Source organism: Pseudogymnoascus verrucosus, assembly GCF_001662655.1.
Source record: "Pseudogymnoascus verrucosus strain UAMH 10579 unplaced genomic scaffold scaffold_8, whole genome shotgun sequence".
NCBI lineage: Eukaryota > Fungi > Ascomycota > Leotiomycetes > Thelebolales > Thelebolaceae > Pseudogymnoascus > Pseudogymnoascus verrucosus.
Window position 1 is genome coordinate 153,990 of NW_017263659.1, and position 20,055 is coordinate 174,044.

Sequence of the window (20,055 nt, forward strand, 5' to 3'; positions counted from 1 at the left end):
GCATACAAACAGGCGGATAATGGCAGAATGCACATAGCAATCTTCATCGCCATGGCATACCTCAGGCTTTACAGTAAATGGGACATGAGAAGATAATAAACAGATAGCAGCCAAATTCCACAACAACGAAAAGGGAAAGGAGGGAAAGGTGAATATAGAAAATCAGTACCGGATGCATTCTACAATAAGAGAGGAATATAGAGAAACAGCATCTGACGGGCTTCCAATGATAGCCTGCAAACCTGTGAACAAACCGGCTCAAATCGACCTAAACCAAACCAAGAAAACACTATAAAGAAACCCAGAAGAAGACAAATACAGACAGAAAATAAAAGGCATCCAAACCTCAACCCCTCCAAGGTGATACCGCCACAGCCGCGACCTCCCCAAAAACCTCACGCGGACATTACCGCCCTCCTCCCTTTCCCAGCACAACCCCTCCACCCTTCCAATATCAACGAACTTTCTTATTACCCCCCTCCAAGTACCTCTTCAGTACCCCCTCCACCCCCCCAAATTAAAACGCCCCCATGCACCTACCCCGCAATCCGCCCCAATCGAGCCTCATACATCCACATCCACGCTAACCCCCACGCGCCCACGTGCCCCCCCTTCCCTGTCTGTTCCCCCACGGCCTGTCTGACTTCCTACCACATCTGACAGCTATCTATCATCATGGAGAAAATATATCCCTCAACACCAGCCTCATCTCCCCTACCTATATCAATCCAAAAAGAAGCAACAGAGTAATAAAGCAATTCCCTCACCCAAGAAATCCCCCCTCCCAGACCGCCTTAGGCCCCCCCACCACACCGTCCCTAGCAAAACGTCGACGCAGGACAAAAAAAGAAAAGAAAAGAAAACATCGGTGTAAGGTACCCGCATCCATTCCTCCCTGCAATCTAAGACAACACTCGAGTCATGTCGTGGGGCGCCTCGGTCCTAGATCCGTCGGGCTGCATACGTGTCGCGTGAGGAGGGCGGGGGGTTGGTTTTAGAGTGTTCTAGGTCTGAGGGGGAAGAGGGATTTATCATCATAGTCGAAATAAGACCTCGTAGAAAGAGATCGATGCTGGCGCTGCAGTCGCCAGCCAAGTATGAGATTATTCGGATATACCGAAACCATTGCAGTTGATTGACGGGTTTGGGCAAAGACAGAGAATGGGTTGGTTATTCAAGTGATAAATGTGCGTCTAGTACTAAAACCAAAAAAAGAAAATGTGCCGCCCAGATGCTGAAGTATATACAGCGAACCTTCTAGCTAGCATCACGGCCTCAACAGCCATATATATCCTCCCCAAAACCAAAAAAAATGCAAATGACAATAGCCTCCCCCCAAGATGCCCCATTCCCACCCTCAACAGCCCAGTCCAGCTCACGGCGACCCCGGCACATCCATAATCTTCCCCGGATTCATAATCCAATACGGATCCAAACTCAACTTAATACTCTTCATAACCCCAATAGTCTCCTCCCCCACCTCCATCCTCAGCGCATCCTTCTTCCCCATCCCCACCCCATGCTCCCCCGTACACGTGCCCTCCATCTCCAAGGCACGGATGACCATGTTCTTCACGCACCGCTCCACCTTCTCCTTCTCCCCCGGCACGCGGCTGTCGTACATGATGGACTCGTGGAAGTTGCCGTCGCCGATGTGGCCGAGGATCGAGGCGAAGAGGCCGAGGTCGTCCATCTCCTTCTTGCTGATCTCGATGATGTCCGCGAGGCGCGAGAAGGGGACTGCCACGTCGGTGGACCACACTTCGGAGCCCTCCTTGCGCATGGCCATCATGCTCCACAAACTCTCCTTGCGCGCAGACCAGAGGAGTTTCTGCTCCTGTGGCGTGGCGGCGAACTCGAAGTTGCCTCCGCCGTGCTGCTTCGCGATGCCCTTGACCATGACGATGTTATCCTTGACCGTTGCCTTGGTGCCAGAGAACTTGAAAAACAGGGTTGGAAGCTCTTTCCAGACTTTAGGCTTGGTAGCACCGTTAATGTTCACAACGCGCATCTGCACCTCGTCCATGAGCTCCATAGCTGCAACAGGGACACCGGCGCGCATGACGCCTGCGGCGGCGGAGGCGGCGGCGCGGATGCTGGGGAAGGTGACGACTGCGACTGAGTATTCTTGGGGAACGACGGCGAGCTTGAGGGTGATTTCTGTGACCATGCCGAGGGTTCCTTCGGATCCGACGAATAGGGAGTTCAGGTTGTATCCGGCTGAGGTCTTGCGGGGACGGCGCTTGGTCTTCACGATAGTACCATCTGCTAGGACGACAGTGAGGTTAATGACCCAGTCTTTCATGGTACCGTAGCGAACGGCATTGGTGCCGCTGCAGTTAGTCCCAACCATGCCTCCTATCTTGGCTGATGGTCCGGGGTCAATAGGGAAGAACAGTCTCGAATCGGCGATTGTCTCATTCAGGGTCATCCACGAGACGGAAGGCTGGACCACAACATCCATATCGTCCTTGTTGAGCTGAATGATCTTATCCATAAACGCAAAGTCGACGCTGAACCCACCGTACGGCGCCGAGAAATTGGCCTCCAGGCTCGATCCGCCCGAGTATGGAATCATAGGAACACGGTACTTGTGGCAGATCTTTGCAATGGCGGAGACCTCGGCAGTAGAGGTTGGATACAGGACTGCCACTGGCAGAGTATCAATATTGATCGAGGACCACTCTGAGAACCCATGGGCGCGCAGGTCCTCGTCATCGATGCTGACGGCATCTTCACTCAAAGCTGCCTTGACCTCTGCAATCGCCTACAACAAAAAGTAACTGTCAGATGCCGGAATAATTATACATATAAAAAATGTAACCAGGTACTAACAGCTTCCATATCCTTCACGCTGCCATACTTCGGCTTGTGGAACTTGTCCGTCCGCGCATACTCAACCACCCGCAGCGAGGGGTCCTGAAGCTTCGCGACAGCGTATGCCGAGATTCCAGTCCCCACCGCAAGCAGGAGCACACTCGCCGTAGTCCATTCCCAGGACTTACTCGCATCAGACCGCGGCGGCGGCGGCGGTACCTGCTTCGAGGAGGAAGTGCTGTTCCATCTGCACTGCTGTTGCTGTGTCCTGAGTGCTCTTGCTGCTACCCCTCGTTGCGCTTTCGGAGCCGAAGTTGCGAGGCGAAAGCACGCAACACATTTTCGCGAAGACATAATAATTAAGGCGTTGCACGGTGCATGAGAGACAAGGATCTTGGGTTCGGTTCAGGCGCAGGGACGGTTAAATTTTTAGAGGAGGAGATCTTCTTGCGCGATGGGAGGATTGTGAAATGCAACCTTGTGACGACATGGGACGACGAGAGGGGGGAAGAGTAGTAGTAGTGAATTAATAGGGTTTTATAAGAAGGGAAATGGGAAATGGGAAGAGGAAGTTAAGTAGGTAGGAGGGAGAGGGAATGGGAATGGGGGAGAGTTTACCCATATGGGGGTGGTTTCTTATGGTCCCTCCCTTCCCTTCTCTCACCGTCTGCCATCATCTCTTTTTTAGTATGTATGTACATTGATTGCCCCGCGCGGGCACACGTTTCTGGACAGGAAAAGAAAGAGCGAGAGGACGATTTGTAGTGGGTAGGTAGTGGGCCTGGCCGGGAGTGTATAGCGCGAGCACGAAAGTCACGGAGTCACGGAGTAGGAGGGGAGTAAGGAGTAAGGGAGGGTTAGTCGCGTGCAGTTGACCGAGAAGTGGACAGAATGGACAAGGTTAGGAATGGGAAGCTGGCAAAAAGTTCGTGGGGGGACAACCGTAGTGAGCGTTTATTGCATATGTACTGTAGTAGTAGTAGTAGTATAGTAGTATACTATAACTATACATTACAAGGTTCACGATGCATGTTTATTGTTTATTACTTGGATTACGAGTTCGGTGGTACAAAGATTTAATTTTCCCAGGATGTGTCGCCCTATGAGCTTGGATGAGCGTCATCCCATCGTTCGCTGGATCGCTGGATCGATGGATCGTTCTCTGTTGGGATCGGGGTCGGTGTGTGGGAAAGTGAGATTAGATGGACATGGGCCCTTCCATGCCATGCCATCTACGTATTTCCGTCCCCATTCCCGGGAAATCTATTGGTGGCGCCAGCTACATGGTCACCAAGATTAAATGCTACTCTGTTTTTAAATATATCCACGAGACAGCAGACACACCACTTCCTGACCGGGCTGGCGGCTGTATATGTACGCTGTCAAAAGTAAGGCAGACAAAGTTCCCAGGGGGTGTTCAACCACCGCCACACCGGGGGTATGCGACAGGTTCACTCTCACCCAAAAGCCCAGAGTCCAGGCTGGCACTCATGGTAATCGCGCTTCTCCGTCTCCTGCATCAGCACTAACCAAATGCCCTATACGACCTGGTCTTACACTTACAGTAGTAGGTAGTTGAGTACAAAGTAACACATTAGCTCTCCCCGATCATCGAAACGAGAGAGAGCGCAGCTATAGCAAATCACAGCACATACATATGTCCCTCGGACGTGCGTCGTCCACAGCGCGGCGCGCGCCCAATCCGCATCTGGCGCCTCCTGCGGTGCAGCTCACCAGCACAGCACAGAGGCGTCCGTCCAGCATGCAGGTTCTTCGGATGTGGAAAATGGGCACGAGACCAAGTCCAGGGATTGTTGTGTTTGCCAACAGCGCTTACGAGATGAAATGCCTCATTATCTCAGCTGCAGACTTTTGGAGGGGGGGGGGGGATCTGCTGTGTACGACTGGGCATTTGGGTGTCATTGTGGTTTGTCTTGTCCTACTGTTCGGGTTTGAGGTTGGGTATCCACCGCTGGACTAGAAGGAGGGGGGTTTGTGAGACTGTATTCCGCGTTGCTGTCAGGTCTACTCTGTACTCAATATTTAGGCGTTTCTCCAATAGATAGATGATCCACTGCGGGATTGGCTCCGAAGGTTTGAAAAGTTCGGGATTGGTTTCGGGAATTAATCCTCGGGAGCTAAGAAACAGTTTCATAGTTGGGCTGGGTATTGAAATATAATGCGAAGTCACATAGTACGGGGTAACACACGAAAGATTATCTTCAGTAGGATCTCTGCTGGGAATACTTTTATGGTCATTCGAATTCTTTCACTATGCTAGTTGCAAATTTCCCGCAAACTGAACGCATAATGCAGCCCAAGTTACTCCATTCCAGATATACCCAGCAAGCAGAACAAACACAAAGCGAACCACCGCACATTTAGTGGGCGATCTGCTGGGCACGTCTGCGGTCACGCTCCTCAGCAATGGTGAGCTTGACACCCTTACCCTTGGGCAGGGAGATCCATGGCTTCTCGCCTCCGATGACGAAAACGTTGTTCTCGCGGGTGGCGAAGCTGTTGTCTATCGCATCCTTGATGTGGACAATATTGAAGCCTCCGTCGTGGCGCTCGCGGTGGGTGATGACACCAACACGGCCCATGTTACGACCACCAGTAGCCATGGCGATGACACCAGTGTCGAACTTGATGAAGTCGGTGATCTTGCCGGTGGCGAGGTCGATCTTCACGGTGTCGTTGACCTTGATGGCTGGGTCAGGGTAGCGGATACTAAAAACATATAGGGTCAGCATTTCTGTAGGAGAGTTATAGCAACCGTTGATCTCAAAGCAATCGCCTTCCGAACCCTCCCTCTCCCGGAGATTCGACCAAAGCTTGGACCAACGGCTGAATGATGTCTGACAGAACTTACGTTCTAGCATCGTGCGTGACCAAGAATGGGATTCCACCCTTGCCAAGCTGAACGCGCTTGACCTTGCCGAGCTTGTACTCGGCCTCCTCAGCCTGGACGCGGTGGACGGTGAAACGGCCCTTGGTATCGTAGACGAGGCGGAAGTGCTCGCCAGTCTTCTCGATGGTGATGACATCCATGAAGCCGGCGGGGTAGGTGGTGTCGGTGCGGACCTTTCCGTCGACCTTGATGAGGCGCTGCATCACGATGGCCTTGGTCTCGCGTGCGTTGAGAGCATACTTCAGGCGGTTACGGATGAAGACGATCAACGGCATGCAGTCGCGGAGCTTGTGAGGACCGGGGGATGGGCGAGGCGCGTAGGAACCGGACAGTTTGTCCAAGAGCCAGTGCGATGGCGCGCTCAGGCGCTTTTGGTGCTTCTTTCTGTAGAGCGTGAATGTTAGCATCTGGTCAAGCAATTGAATTCGATGCGGATTTCGAGATTGGTGGATCCGCCATAATTGATGGGCTTCGAGCAGTTTCCAGGAATATGGCTTCAGGTATTGATTGGTATATACTTACGGTCCTCTACCCATGATTGCGACTCGGTGTGATGGAGTTACAAAAGGTTGTCGATGTCGTGGTTGAGCAGCAAAAAGTTCAGATCAGATTCACGAAATGTCTGTGGGAGAATTTGACGCTAGTGCCCTAAGCGATTTGAGTGCGAAGAAAGCTCAAGTAGGGGTCAGTGCGTGAGAATTCACGTGATGTCCATCTTATCGTTATCGGCAGGTGGGATGGAAACTTTTTCTGGTTACCCCTCCGATTCGGCCCATAGCTCCTCCCAGTTGCTCTGACGCATAGAAACCTTGAGGATTCCAGGTTTACTCGGGCACTGAACACCAAGTTAACATTTAAAAGCTATTTAAAGAAGCTAAAGTGTGTATTTTCTTATATATACAAGCAATCTAAGCTATCTATCACACCCACTACTAAAATGGCCGACCCTGTCCTTACATCATCCTCAATTGAGGGGCTACCAAAAATCGCCGAGGGAAAGGTCAGAGATCTCTACGAAGTTGACGAGAAGACTCTTCTCTTTGTGGCTTCTGACCGCATCTCTGCTTATGATGTGATCATGAAGAATGTATAGTGCCCAGTCCTACAACATGCGATCCAATTACTGATTAGCTGTCCAGGGAGTCCCATCCAAGGGCGCACTCCTCACCCTCCTTTCCAGCCACTGGTTCTCTGTCCTCCCCACGTTGGTCCCAGGTCTCCGCACGCACTTCGTCACTCTAGATCTGCCACCTTCTGTCCCAGAGTCTCAGCGAGCTGCTCTCCGCAACCGCTCAATGCAAGTTCGCAAGTTTAAAATCTTCCCAATCGAGGCCATTGTCAGAGGATACATCACTGGTTCTGCATGGAAAGAATACCAGAAAACTTCAACCGTGCACGGCATCCCCATCCCAGCTGGCCTGAAAGAGGCTGAGCCGTTCCCACAAGGAGCTATTTACACCCCGTCCACCAAGGCCGAAGCTGGAGCGAACGACGAGAACATCCACCCTTCAGAAGCGGCTAAGATCGTAGGTGAGAAATACGCCGCGAGGATCGAAGAGCTTGCATTATCTCTATACAAGGCTGCCCGCGACTACGCGTATGAGAGGGGTATCATCATTGCGGACACCAAGTTTGAATTTGGATTGGATGAGGAGACGGATGAGGTTGTATTGGTCGATGAGGTCCTGACACCTGACTCTTCAAGGTTCTGGCCCAAGGACAAGTACGAGGTTGGACGCGATCAGGAGAGCTATGATAAGCAGTACCTCCGCAACTGGTTGACAGCGGAGGGGGTCAAGGGCAAACAAGGAGTAGCTATGCCCCAGGAGATTGTTGATAACACGAAAGTAAAGTACGTGGAAGCTTACGAGTTGTTGACGGGAAAGAAGTGGGGCAGTGCATAGTCATAGCATTTATGGAGGATAGTATATACGGAATGCGTTTTAAATGCTCATCTAATATTTTTTAAAACGCTATCAAATCGTGGTTTATGACTTTACTCAATGTAGCCCTTAAGGACAGCTGCCTCAGCGTTCAATATACTTGATCCAGCAGCACCAATGACTGTGTTGTGGCTCAGAGCAACGAACTTGATATCAAAGATCTCGCTCTCATCCTCACGCACTCGTCCAACACTGACGGTATATCCCTTCTGGGTATCCCTGTCCAGTCTCGGCTGTGGCCTGTCCGGCTCATCCATGACCAAAATAGCGTTCTGTGGTGCAGAAGGGCATCCCAACTGCTGTGCCTCACTCACGTAATCCCTCATAGCCTGCTTGACCTGCTCCGCCGATGGCGGTGGGCGACGCTCAAACTTCAATGAGACGCAGGCAGTGTGGCCATCCAACACGGCGACACGGTTGCAAGCCGCAGAAATCTTGAGTCCCTTCTGCTCAGCAAAGCCAGAAACCTCAGCATTGACGCCTCCCAAGATCTTCTGGGCCTCGTTCTCGAGCTTGTCCTCCTCGCCGGAGATGAAGGGCACGATGTTGTCGATCATGTCCATGCTGCTGACACCTGGGTATCCTGCGCCGGAAACGGCTTGCATGGTGACAACGCTGACCTGGGTGACTGGTCCGAAAGCCTTTTGTAGCGCGGCGAACGGGATGACTATGCCAATGACGGCGCAGTTGGAGTTGCAGACCAAGAATCCCTTTCCGAGGCCGAGTTGTTTCCTTTGTGCGGGGATAACGTCGAAATGTGGCAGGTTGACTGTTGGCACGACGAGTGGGACAATCGGGTCTTTGCGGTAGTTCTTTGCGTTCGAGAAGATGGGGATGTTCGCCTTCACAAACTCCATTTCTAAAGAATTATGTTAGTACAGTTCGCCACAGAGGCTCCAGGGCGTAAATACCAATCTCTCCAGCAAACTCGGCATCCAGACCGCTGAAAACGACATCGCAATCTGCGAATTCGCTCGCCTTGCAGTCCTTGACCACCAACTCAGCAATGTCGGCGCCCATGGGCGAGGCTTGCTTCCACTTCACGGCATCCTTGTATTTCTTGCCGGCAGATCGCGACGAAGCGCCCACGGCGTGGAGCTTGAAGTGAGGGTGCTGTGCGAGGAGGAGAATGAAGCGCTGGCCGACTGAACCAGTGCAGCCCAGAACACCTATTGATAATTGAGTCAGAAACAATTCCTCGTGGTGGGGGATGGCGGGGTAACATCACTCACCGCACTTCTTGGTAGGGAATGGAGCAGACATGTTCGGCGATTTGGGGTATTATATTTCGAGAGTGGTGTGTGTAAATTTATCGCCTTTCGTCTTTAATTCAGGAATTGTTATCCGATATGTAACTTCATACTTATAAGCTCCGAAAATGGAGGTGGAGTCATTGGCCACCGAGACTATTCCTTTTTACGTGGGGTAAAAGCAGGGGACGGCTTGGCAAAATGTCCTCTGCGGCGTTTGACTCGTCACGTACGTCACAACTGCGAAAGACGCCGCGGTTAGACATGAAAGGTTTGAAGGCAAAACAAAATAATTATTGTTTTGGCATAGGCGTCACTGAAGTGGATCACGAAGATGATAATAGAGGGGTCATAAATATTGTCTTGTAGTACCCATGCTACACTAAAACCAGACCATGCCGAGAACCACTTTATATTTGATTCAAGACTAACAGGCTTCACGTCTCTGCACGCGAAATAAGCAATTGGATAATTTACAGTGTAAGAATTCATATCACATCCCTGGGACGTTATGGTTCGACATCAGTGGCGGTACCGGTGGTGGAATTGCAGAACAGATACTGCTGATGTCTGTAACGCTTTGCTTCTGCTTCAAGTTGGAATTTGGTTCCGCCGGCCAACTATCATCCAGCAATAGTCGTGAGATGTCCATTTCGCCAATAGTACTAGAAAACGGGACAGTATTATCCTGCCAGTCAAATGATGGAGGGAATGAAAACGCATCAGCAGCATCGGTGACGGGAAGCGGGCCAAGAAACTCTGTGAACGAGCCCCTAAAGTTGAAAGAGGGCGGCTGCATAGCTTGCTTGGATATACCAATGTCGGGGTAGTACTGAACTGGACCAAACATGCGATCCTGAGAAAGGGATTCTTGGGTTGGCAATGATAAGCTACTGCTTAAAGGTTGTATTTCGAACAAAGCGGTGGCCGATGTAGAATTTCTTGGGTTTTCACCCTCTTCATCAACATTATTATTACTCTTGTCACGGAACAGATTTCGAAAACGGTCCCGAATATCAGTTGGTTTCCTACTCTCGAGCCCGAATTTTGGATCACGCTGTATCAACGTCCACGATGACTGCCCATATGTTTCGACCCCCTTCTTAATATTTTTGTCTTCTTCTTCAGTAAACAGTCGGCGTCCTCGACGAGTAGATTTTGGGAATGCTTTGACAACCCCCTGTTCCACAAGGTCGTCAAAGTATTTCCGGTGAGCACGAGGTTTTTTGGAGGGTTTAACTTGAGGACCGTTCATTTTCTCGTTGACGGCCGAATCATCGCTGGAATCCGAACTATCCTCTTCTCTTGTAGTAATAGAACTTGGGTCCGCATGGGACTTGGATGAGTCCGATGGTTTGCGGTTGACTTTGGAAATGGGCTTTATAATATTATCGTTTTGAAGTGCGCCAGGAAAGCATGTCCGGAAACGATCTTTGATGTGAACAGGAGTCCGACCATTAAAAGTCAACTCTTTATCTTCAAAAATGCTTTTCCAGTTTCCGATTCCATGCTTCTGCACACCTAATATCAGATTTCTCGTCTCTTCATCCGTCCATTTTTTCCGTGCTTGAACTCCCACCCTTTTGTTGCCAGAAGGTTTGTTTCCAGGGAGACCCTCTGGGAGTTTGGGTTGTTTTGCTTGGACATTGGTAGATATATCCTCTTTTGCTTCATTCGTAGATGTATTCAGCGTGTTTCGGCCATGGGAATCGTGGAAAGAGCTCGACGCTATGGGAGGAAACACTGCAGCTTGATTTGGCGGAGGTTCGTGCAGTCCAATGATAATTGGAGGGACAACACGCTTCACAGCCTTTTGCTTCCTCGGTGGTTGAGGGAGTTGAACAAAATCGACGCTTCGGTTTTCCAATCGTTGCCGCTTTCTGCTCGCAGATGGGTGTGTTATTTCGGAGTCGTCAGATAATATTTTCCGCAAAGACTGGGCAGAAGGCTCGCCCACACTGCTGTCTATGACAGATGAATTCACCGCAGCTTGGCTGCTAGACTTGGCATTGGTTTTATGGTGTGAGCCTGGAGAATCTCCATCATAACTTAATATTTTCGGTTGTGACCCTGTAGCTGGTTGCTTGTCGTTCCTTGACGCCGCTGGCTCTAGGATCGAAGGCCTACCAGAGGCCTTCAGGATATTAGGATCCTGTAATGGCGGCAAGTCGAACCGGGGGTATGGGCCTGGGGTATCGGAATGATCATCGTTGAGTAAAGCAATAAGTCGAGGCTGGATCGTAGCATACATGGCGGATGGCCTGCATGGCCATATGGCTACAGCAACCCTTTTTTATAATTATTAGCAACCGAGTAGTAATTAGAAGTGGTATTTTATATGCGCCTGTCAGGTTGTAACATGTGTGTGGCCCCTTTGGTCCCAAGAAACTGACGATGGTTATGCCGACGACGTGGAGGGACATGACCACGTGACCAGTGCTAGCCTCCCTGTAATACCGACTAACTCCGTAGATAAGATTGTTGATAAGGAATTGCGGAGTAAGACGACAGCCAGGTACTTTATAAGCATCCAAGTTCGGTACTCGCTGCTACGACATAAATGCAAGAATTAATCTTCGTCGATATGCAGAAGCTATGAACAAACAAGAGTTAATATTCACCGATCTACAGCAGCTATAAACAGACAATATTCGGAACTGAGTCCTCCAGCACTGACGTAGGCGGATATGGCGGATGTTAATGAAAACGGTACCTCTGCGGGCGACCATGACGACTCTGAGTATGAACCAACAACAGACGAGGAAACTGATGAGAGGTTGCATGACTTTTTTGAACAGCTAATGGATGAAGATGAAGATGAGGATGAGGACGAAGACGAGGGGTCGGGCTCGGAAGTTTACTATGGTTTGCCGCCACGAATTCCATATATCAGCAGCTGAAATCATTCTAACGTTTTGCCAGACGCCGAAGGCGGTGCCACGATTGAAGTATTGCCTGACAATGAGGGAGAGGGCGAGGAGGCACAAGAATATGATCTTGGAGATCTACAAGGAGGTAAATTGCCTAAGAATTCAAAGTAATTGTGCCTGTTTAACATTTTCCCAGCATCTCCGGCTCAGATATTCTATCTTTGGGCTAGACAACAACTTCTTTTACGCAGCACCCATGACGTTGATGATGGACAAGGAGCAACCTTTCCACTTCGCCGGCGCCGTCGAAGAGAGAAGCCCGACCCAAACAGGTTCCCTAAAGTTCCCAGTGAGAAGGGGACTGAGCTCATGAGCTCTGGCGACTTCGGCACGAATGAAATCCAGGCCGCGAGGACAACAGGACAAAGGAAGAAGCTCGCAAGTAGGATACTGAATAGAGAGCTGGGGATATGCGGCGGGGCTAGGCATAAAGCAAATCAGAACTTGATGGCTCAAGGCATGATTCCTTCCTCAAAAGTCGACACTATTATCAACTACGACGCGCCAGTTTATTCGGGTCAGTTCTCAGATGATGGCAATTTTTTCTTTGCGTGTGTGAAGGATTTTAAAGTGAGAATGTACGATACGTCGAATCCGGTAAGACTGTCCATCTCCTTCAGAATTTAGTCGCATCTAACACAATACCTCAGTACCAATGGAGATACTATAAGACTGTCAATTATCCATTCGGCAGATGGACGCTGACGGATGCATCTTTGAGTCCGGACAATAGATATCTAGCTTATACCTCTGTGTCCCCCAGAGTTTGCTTGGCGCCAACAGATCCCAATGACCTCGGCGACCCCTACGACCTAGATCTGTCTAACAATGGCACACGTGGGATAGGATCCAATGGCTTCAGGCAACGGCACGACGGATTTGGTATTTTTAGCATACGCTTCTCCGGCGATGGTAGAGAGTTGGTGGCTGGCACATCTTCCGAATCCATTTTAGTTCATGATATCGAGTCCCGGCAGACCATCCTGGAGATCAACGGCCATGAAGACGAAGTCAACGCGGTATGCTTTGCCGATAAAAGCTCATCAAATATAATATTTTCAGGTAGCGATGACAATCTAGTCAAGATTTGGGACCGCCGAAGTATGGGTGATAGCCGCGAAGCTGGCGCCTTTGTAGGCCATACTGAAGGTGTCACATATATCGACTCCAACGGCGATGGGCGCTATTGCTTGTCAAACGGCAAAGATCAGACCATGAAACTTTGGGATCTAAGGCAAATGACAGCCAGCAGCCAGCTTTCGCAGGCCAGCATTCCACGTGGACACTTTGATTATAGATGGGGGAGCTACGACTTAGATGACTGGCGTCCACATCCGAATGACAATTCGGTGGTGACTTTCCGCGGCCACGACGTGCTCTCTACCTTAATCAGGTGTCATTTCAGCCCTCCTAACTCGTCAAACCGTCGATATGTCTACTCCGGCTCTTCTACCGGGAAGGTCTTCATTTGGAACATGGACGCAACGATAGCAGGTGAAATCGACGTGCAGAAAGCTACACAGGATACGAGGCCGTTCTCCCCGGAGACGGCAAACAATATGTATTATGATGATGATGATGGGGAGTCGGCACCACAATGGAGGACATGTGTGAGAGATGCAAGCTGGAGCCCCAACGCACCAGTAATAGCAGGTACTGTAATTCTGATTATTTGAGAGAATCCCAACTAACAATTGCTTCCACAGCTTCCGCATGGAATGGCCATGGCATGTGGGCAGGTACCGTCACTACCCATTCATGGAACGACGAGGCAGAAGACGACGAGGCGGAACCTGGAGGAGAAAGGGTAAATGAGAAATTGGAAGTCGATCCGTCATATTACAGCTCTAACAGTCGTACTCCACGTCGGCGCAGAGGGAGGATGGGTTGGTAAATAGTAATTGAAATGACTTAGTCTGCGGGACTCTACACCATGAAATATCCAGGCATGACCATTTCCAATGGCCTATGCGCATCTGCTTGGAGCGGTGTATTGGCATTGGTATTATCTCGGTGTTGTTGGACGGTTTGGGCGCATATGGATATTCAAGACTCGAATCATAAAAGCAAGATTGGTAGCAGAACTGCTTGTTGTCTTCATTTCCCGAACTCAATACGCCGAGCTTTAACAAAGTGTTGCGCCCATGAGCCTGTATATGTCCGCGCCTATGATACAAAGAATCCGTTTCGAAGCTCCTTCGAGGGGCCTTATAATGCTGTTCCCTTCACCACCCAATTACACTCCTTTCACCCAGTTAAATATTTAAGCACCGCCAACAAGAATGTTGTTCACAGGAATATGAACTGTAACAATCAACTTGTTAGCAAATCTCCAAACTCATGAGCAAAGGGGTTACGGACTCAGCTTAATAACGTAACCAAGAGCACCCATCACAATGAAACCAATGCCAACAGCTCTCGAGATCTGAGTGAACTCGCGGCGGTCCGCTATATTATACAATTAGCTTAAATCTCCATGCAGGCGGCGATATAGCGTACGCTTTGTGCAGCGGTTGATGAACATGGTGCCATCCTTCACGAAGTCCTTTGGAATATCCAAGATCTCTTGGAATTGGTCAGACATGGTTGGTGATATGTGTTGTAATAATTGCTGGATGGGGGAGATTGTGCTTAAGGAGGCACAGAATCTGTCGATTCCCAAGTGTAAGTTATCGAACTGGGGCTTGGTGAATATTGTCTGGGGAATTGGAAAGCGCCCGGTTGGAGCGAAATGAGGTTGGGGTTGGGGAAGTCGTGTCCTTAAAGTTGATGTCACGTGGAAGAATGGGAGCTGGATAAACGTTTGGCCGTGTGCAGCTGTCACATCAGGAGGTTCGCGTCGCCCTCAAGTCTCCAACATCATCTAGTTACGCGGCGACAAGGGCGACAAGGTATCATCGACTCAACATCCTCTTCATTTCTCACAACTCTATTTCATTTGGAGTTTACTTTTGTAAGGTATTAATTAACGGCCGGCATCAGTACTGTGCCGGGGAAGTGTCTAATACGAGCAGTTATTACGCACGCGGCTTCACTATTTGGTAGTGAGATAAGAGTTTGGAGGTTTGCTCTACAGCTTGAGCTGGATTGAAGGATCTGTACTTCTGAAGGAGGTTTCAATACTTGACATACAGTCTTCAAAGACATCAGTTTGCCTGTACCTGACACGGATGTCAACGGAAGATTGCAAGCACAGAGCTTCGTCTTAACATACTCTCCTCTGTCTCCGCCGTTTGAACTATCAAACTTTGATTTGTACTACAGTTGAATAATATTCAGGGATTGTACGTATCTTTATGTTCTTATAATGAATATCAATTCCAAGGACGTCGGTTGGTTGGGAACATGCGACACTTTGGTCAATTATCCTTCTATTGCTGACCTCACTTTTGTACAATATAGAACATCCTTTTTTCTGTTTCTCAAATATACATTTCTGGAAATCTCCTCACTGCCTTCCACTTTGGCATGTGCTTCAATCCTCTATAGTCAATTGATTCAAAGACGGCAATCAAGGAGACCACGAAAACCACAGTACCTACAATGGCGGACGACGATTTTGATATCGACATTTATGGCGATACCAACAACGAGCAAGAAACCCCAACTACGCCGGCCGCAAAGGATGAAGAGGGAGATATAAAGATCGATGGTGCCAACAATGATGACACCGACGCAGCTAATAAACCGACTGAAGTGGAGGAAGAAGAGCAAGACACAGATTACGTAGACATTAAAGTTGATTCTGCGCACGATAGCCATCCCCAAGAACAACGTCAACAAATCAAAAGTACCGATGAGTCCGGCAAAGATGCTCTCAACATCCCAAAACAAGCTCCGCAACAGCAGGGCGTGAAGCGCAAAGAAGGCTCTGATGAGAGGCCAATCGATCCTGGAGCAACAACGGCCCTTCTGATTTCCGACTTGCACTGGTGGAATACTGATGACGATGTTCGGGGATGGATTAATCAAGCTCAATGCGAAGATGAGCTGAAGGAGATAACATTCAGTGAACACAAAGTGAACGGAAAGAGCAAGGGGTAAGGGCGTCTCTGGGAATATTCCATTTTCTGCTGCTAACCATTGCACAGACAAGCCTATGTTGAGTTCTCCTCTCAGCAAGCTGCCACAGCAGCAAAGCACAAGATAGATACATTCGGGGAAGGCCAGCAATATGTCAAGAAACATGTCGTAACCTACTCGAATCCGAATGTCAACCCATTCAAGACTCTGCCAAAGGATGCACCCATGCGAGCCGGAAAAGATGGCCCGACTAATCGACCAGTCGCTGGCAACTATGATAGAACTCAGCAGAGCTCAGGAAACAACTACGGTGGCAACTTCCGCGGTCGTGGTGGATACAATCGTGGAAACATGAATAACAACATGGGAGGCGGGTTCAACCGCAACTTCCAGAATCCCAGCATGGGTGGCATGGGTGGAAACTTCCAGGCGCCAATGGGTGGCTTCAACGCGGGTGCCATGGGGGGAGGCCAGTTTTCGGGCGGATTCAATCGAGGGGGTATGATGAACAATATGCGAGGTGGGCCCGGAGTCATGAGAGGCGGTCGTGGGGGCATGAATAGCGGGATGATGGGAGGCATGCCTATGGGAGGGATGCAGATGGGCGGTATGCCGGGTGGAATGCAGATGGGTGGCCCCATGAACATGGGAATGGGCGCAGGGATGCCAGGTAAGTCGCCAATTATACTTCGTACAAACCCATCAACAGAGTCTAATTCAGTTGAGCAGGTGCTGGTTTCCCAGGTATGCAGCCGCATTTCAATCCAGCCTTCTTCCCACAGAACCAAGCAACCGGAGGAGACTGGCAAAATCCTCATGGAGCAAAACGACCTCGCCCAGAGTAATTGTGGTTGGTCCCACTCCCAGGGAAATGCTGCTGTATTAGAGGCGGCCCAGGGTGTGCCGTCTCAAGGTTACGTTTGAAAGGCTGAAAGGAGTTATTTGGAGTTGGGGTATTGGGGGTGAGTGTTCCTCAGGTATAGAGCGGCATAGCTGTGCCCGGTTTTTCAATCTCAAATCTGTACCAATATTCAGCATACCTGCCGAGTCGATCCGAAGTGCTCCAAATACTGAAGGCGGATCAACTCTTTACGCAACACATTATAATTTTTGCCTGTATCATGTCTTATATTGTACTTCGGCGAATAGGGGTTTCGAGGGGTTTCGAGGTACTAAACTCCAGGTTTTGATCCGACCAGGTTTTGATCCGACCTGTCTTTGATATTACGCACGGCAGCAAATGGTGTTTTGTAGGCCACTGGTCATTTCTCTTTTTTTTTCATGTCTGGCAAGTGCGAACTTGGAGTTGCTTGTTGATTGCACTTACCCGTTTTCTCACATATGAATCACGCTTTGGTTGTTGCCGACTTTGCAAGCTAAATTCGCGCCATTGTCTTCCACAATTTCAGTGCACACTTCTCGATGAACGCATTGGAAGTATTGCGTGAAAAGGCATATGTTCAAACAGACTTTCTAGCATTAACCTGGCGCTGGGCAGACCCACGAGCATTATGAATATCAGAACTACAGCTTTCAAGATGGCGAAAGGCGGCAGCGAACTCACTCCCAGGCAGGCGGCGGACTTTGGCAATCCAGGATATTCCCAGCCGGAAAACTGCGAATGCTATCGAAGGTATCGCTTCGATGAAGACAAAGCGCCATTCCTTGGGTTTCTTGCTGTTGCATTGACTATTGTGGTAATCGCGGCATTACTGGCAGGCCTCACATTGGCAATTTCCAGCTTGGATATGACATGGCTCCAAATTATGAGCACAACTGGCCCAAAAAGGCAAAGGTGAGTTTCCTTCTGAGGTTGAGTCTCTGTCATAGCTCACCAGCTCCACAGACGTCAAGCAGAGATTGTTTCTCGGATTAAAAGGCACGCCAGCTGGTTTCTCTGTGAGTTTTGTACTTTAAGTAGCCATTTGAGAGGTTTGCAGAGCTAATATATTTCTAGGCTCCATGGTTTTGACTTCAGTCGTCTGCATGGAGACACTCCCTATTATAGTCCAGTCTCTTTTTGGAACAGGTTGGATACCGGTGGTGGTATCGACAATAGCCATTGCGATTTGTTCGGAGTTACTCCCCCAATACCTTATACCCAGACAGGCCTTACTCTGGAGCTACTATTGCTGGCCATTCATATGGACCTGCATGTGGTTGACGGCGATCATCAGCTGGCCACTCTCATTTTTCCTCGACAGACTTACTTTACCAAAAGAGAGGGAAGCTATGTATACAAGGGAGCAGCTGGCGATGCTTATCAAATTACATGAACGGCAAGAGAAACATGGCGGCCACCTTGGTCCTGATGCCGGACGGGCTGCAAGAGGCGCTTTAGATCTCGATGGTCGAACTCTTGAGAGGTCACCTTTGGGCTCATTCTACGACAGCAAAAGTATAACTGACATTGCAGGTGACCCAGAGAAAGCAGATTATACCACCTCCGACATTATCGTTCCTTGGTCTGCAGTCAAATTCATTGGAATCGATGATCTAGTTAATGAACAGTTCATAGTGAAAATCAAACAGTTCTCATATAGTCGAATTCCTGTCATTGGAAACGAGGACTTGGTTACTGTCGCGCCAACTGAACACGGGGGTGCTTCGAACGACCAAAGAATATTTGGTTTCCTTCACATCAAGGTTGGTAAAAACCCCCTCATGTTAGAATTTTTCTGAGATCCAGTAGACGCTCCTTGGGCTGGATTTGCAGAACAGTGGGAAAGAGATTCGAGTTAGAGACCTACCTCTATATCCTCTGCCCATTGTACGAGATGACCTCCCATTATACGACTTGCTAAATATGTTTCAGTTGGGAATATCAAGGTATGTAGTAACGTTCTATAATTTCCAGTTGAACCAGAAATTGTCCATGAAGCCAAATTAACAAATCTCAGAATGGCTGTAGTGATCCTAGCCCCAGCAAGAGATTGGACAGACAATCAAGCTACGCTATCTCCGAATATAAAAGATAATACTCGAGCTGCTGTTCCTCTATGGTCTTCGGCCACTGGTGTAAATGTTCGGGGGTCCCTAGACTTGAGAAAGCTCGGTGGCCGCGTGGATTGGATAGCAGACTTTCTGGACACCACACAGAATGATGCCGGTGACGCCAACCCATCACCCATAGTAACAGGCATCAGGTGCCCAGCGCCACTAGGGATCATCACATTTGAGGATATTCTCGACGCGCTTTTGCAGAAAACTAGTCGAGATGAAAAGGATTTTTTCGAACGGAGAACATTTGATCCGCCCACCAAGTCAAGAAAGGAAGGAGATGACAATACTGTGAGAAGTTCGCGGAGCATTTTCAGATCAAGGAGGGATATTCCTACACATGCAAGCGGGGCGCATGTAGCATTTGGCGGAAATAGTCAAGGTCAAGGAGCACTACGCAGACGAATCCCGTCTAAAACTACCAGTGCAATGGATTGTACGCCCGGTGTCGCTGCGTTTGGTATGGATGGAAATGATGAACGAAGCGTCTCCGTCCATGGAGCACTTACCGCTGACCACAGTTCTTATACGGAAAATAGCGAAGGGGGCTTCCATGGCCCATCTTCGTCTGCGGATACAGAGCTTAGCACTCTTGCTCAACGCAATATCTCCGTGAACCACAAGCTCAGGTGTCTCAAAGGACGTTCTGTTAACTCAACGAGAACTGTTAGTGCTCCTGAAAACCCCACGGAACCAGCCTTCCAGTTAGGGTTGGATATTCTCCCAAGGCATTCTAGCTCTGGCTTTTCTCGCTTTGTTGGCGAAGCGTACGATGCAACGTCATATGAGAGAGAGGTCCCAGGTCTAGACGAACTGCCTGCGAATCTCGAAGATACTTCAGATGTCGATGAGGTTTTGCCGCAGGAATTGGTTGGTGGAAGCGCTTTATCCTCATACTATTCCTCCCACTCTGGTGTCGTTGCTAGACCTCAAACATCCGAGCCGGCGAGCCACATCGCAAACGAGAATGTTCGTGCGGGGTCGGGGATGAACACCCTACCACGTATGAATTTTGGGCCTCGGTTGGCTATAGGGACTATTATAAGTCAAGAAATTCATCCGAGAGAGAAGAGCTTCCATGATGACCGTTCTTTGCTGCCGAGTCAATGGAGAGATATTGAGAGTGGAGAGTCAAAAGAGAATACAGCGCGGCGCACAAGCTTTTGGATTTGAGTTTCACA

The 20,055-nt window shown here is 49.4% G+C and overlaps 9 protein-coding genes across 9 annotated transcripts; 4 read left to right on the forward strand and 5 right to left on the reverse strand.

The window, feature by feature from the left end:
* Positions 1-1,149: 1,149 nt before the first annotated feature.
* VE01_02569 (uncharacterized protein) lies at positions 1,150-3,712 on the reverse strand. The gene is made up of 2 exons (XM_018272077.2): positions 2,836-3,712; positions 1,150-2,767 (listed from the first exon to the last, which is right to left on the reverse strand). Exons 1-2 carry the CDS (start codon positions 3,169-3,171, stop codon positions 1,376-1,378), a joined length of 1,728 nt encoding a protein of 575 aa, XP_018132884.1. The 5' UTR covers positions 3,172-3,712; the 3' UTR covers positions 1,150-1,375.
* A 1,325-nt stretch (positions 3,713-5,037) lies between these two features.
* Positions 5,038-6,334, reverse strand: RPS4 (40S ribosomal protein S4). Its single transcript, XM_018272078.2, has 3 exons — positions 6,251-6,334; positions 5,690-6,112; positions 5,038-5,547 (listed from the first exon to the last, which is right to left on the reverse strand). Exons 1-3 carry the CDS (start codon positions 6,262-6,264, stop codon positions 5,199-5,201), a joined length of 786 nt encoding a protein of 261 aa, XP_018133027.1. The 5' UTR covers positions 6,265-6,334; the 3' UTR covers positions 5,038-5,198.
* Positions 6,060-7,662, forward strand: ADE1 (Bifunctional purine biosynthetic protein ade1). Its single transcript, XM_018272079.2, has 2 exons — positions 6,060-6,815; positions 6,868-7,662. Exons 1-2 carry the CDS (start codon positions 6,666-6,668, stop codon positions 7,630-7,632), a joined length of 915 nt encoding a protein of 304 aa, XP_018133026.1. The 5' UTR covers positions 6,060-6,665; the 3' UTR covers positions 7,633-7,662.
* Positions 7,646-9,225, reverse strand: VE01_02572 (uncharacterized protein). Its single transcript, XM_018272080.2, has 3 exons — positions 8,904-9,225; positions 8,583-8,840; positions 7,646-8,530 (listed from the first exon to the last, which is right to left on the reverse strand). The coding sequence occupies exons 1-3, from the start codon at positions 8,932-8,934 to the stop codon at positions 7,725-7,727; spliced, it is 1,095 nt and encodes a 364-aa protein (XP_018133025.1). The 5' UTR covers positions 8,935-9,225; the 3' UTR covers positions 7,646-7,724.
* Positions 9,226-9,271: 46 nt separating this feature from the next.
* On the reverse strand, positions 9,272-11,289 carry VE01_02573 (uncharacterized protein). The gene has a single exon (XM_018272081.2). The coding sequence runs from the start codon at positions 11,170-11,172 to the stop codon at positions 9,415-9,417; it is 1,758 nt and encodes a 585-aa protein (XP_018133024.1). The 5' UTR covers positions 11,173-11,289; the 3' UTR covers positions 9,272-9,414.
* A 131-nt stretch (positions 11,290-11,420) lies between these two features.
* VE01_02574 (uncharacterized protein) lies at positions 11,421-13,930 on the forward strand. Its single transcript, XM_018272082.2, has 5 exons — positions 11,421-11,786; positions 11,844-11,936; positions 11,988-12,448; positions 12,502-13,504; positions 13,558-13,930. The coding sequence occupies exons 1-5, from the start codon at positions 11,609-11,611 to the stop codon at positions 13,743-13,745; spliced, it is 1,923 nt and encodes a 640-aa protein (XP_018133023.1). The 5' UTR covers positions 11,421-11,608; the 3' UTR covers positions 13,746-13,930.
* Positions 13,761-14,567, reverse strand: SSS1 (Sec61p translocation complex subunit). The gene is made up of 3 exons (XM_059463452.1): positions 14,351-14,567; positions 14,213-14,299; positions 13,761-14,155 (listed from the first exon to the last, which is right to left on the reverse strand). Exons 1-3 carry the CDS (start codon positions 14,433-14,435, stop codon positions 14,115-14,117), a joined length of 213 nt encoding a protein of 70 aa, XP_059319933.1. The 5' UTR covers positions 14,436-14,567; the 3' UTR covers positions 13,761-14,114.
* An 827-nt stretch (positions 14,568-15,394) lies between these two features.
* On the forward strand, positions 15,395-16,719 carry VE01_02576 (uncharacterized protein; the record flags this gene model as incomplete). The annotated part of the gene is made up of 4 exons (XM_018272084.1): positions 15,395-15,891; positions 15,943-16,328; positions 16,371-16,544; positions 16,604-16,719. The coding sequence occupies 4 exons, from the start codon at positions 15,395-15,397 to the stop codon at positions 16,717-16,719; spliced, it is 1,173 nt and encodes a 390-aa protein (XP_018133021.1).
* Positions 16,720-17,412: 693 nt separating this feature from the next.
* On the forward strand, positions 17,413-20,047 carry VE01_02577 (uncharacterized protein; the record flags this gene model as incomplete). The annotated part of the gene is made up of 5 exons (XM_018272085.1): positions 17,413-17,669; positions 17,721-17,773; positions 17,832-18,520; positions 18,567-18,703; positions 18,775-20,047. The coding sequence occupies 5 exons, from the start codon at positions 17,413-17,415 to the stop codon at positions 20,045-20,047; spliced, it is 2,409 nt and encodes an 802-aa protein (XP_018133020.1).
* Positions 20,048-20,055: the final 8 nt, after the last annotated feature.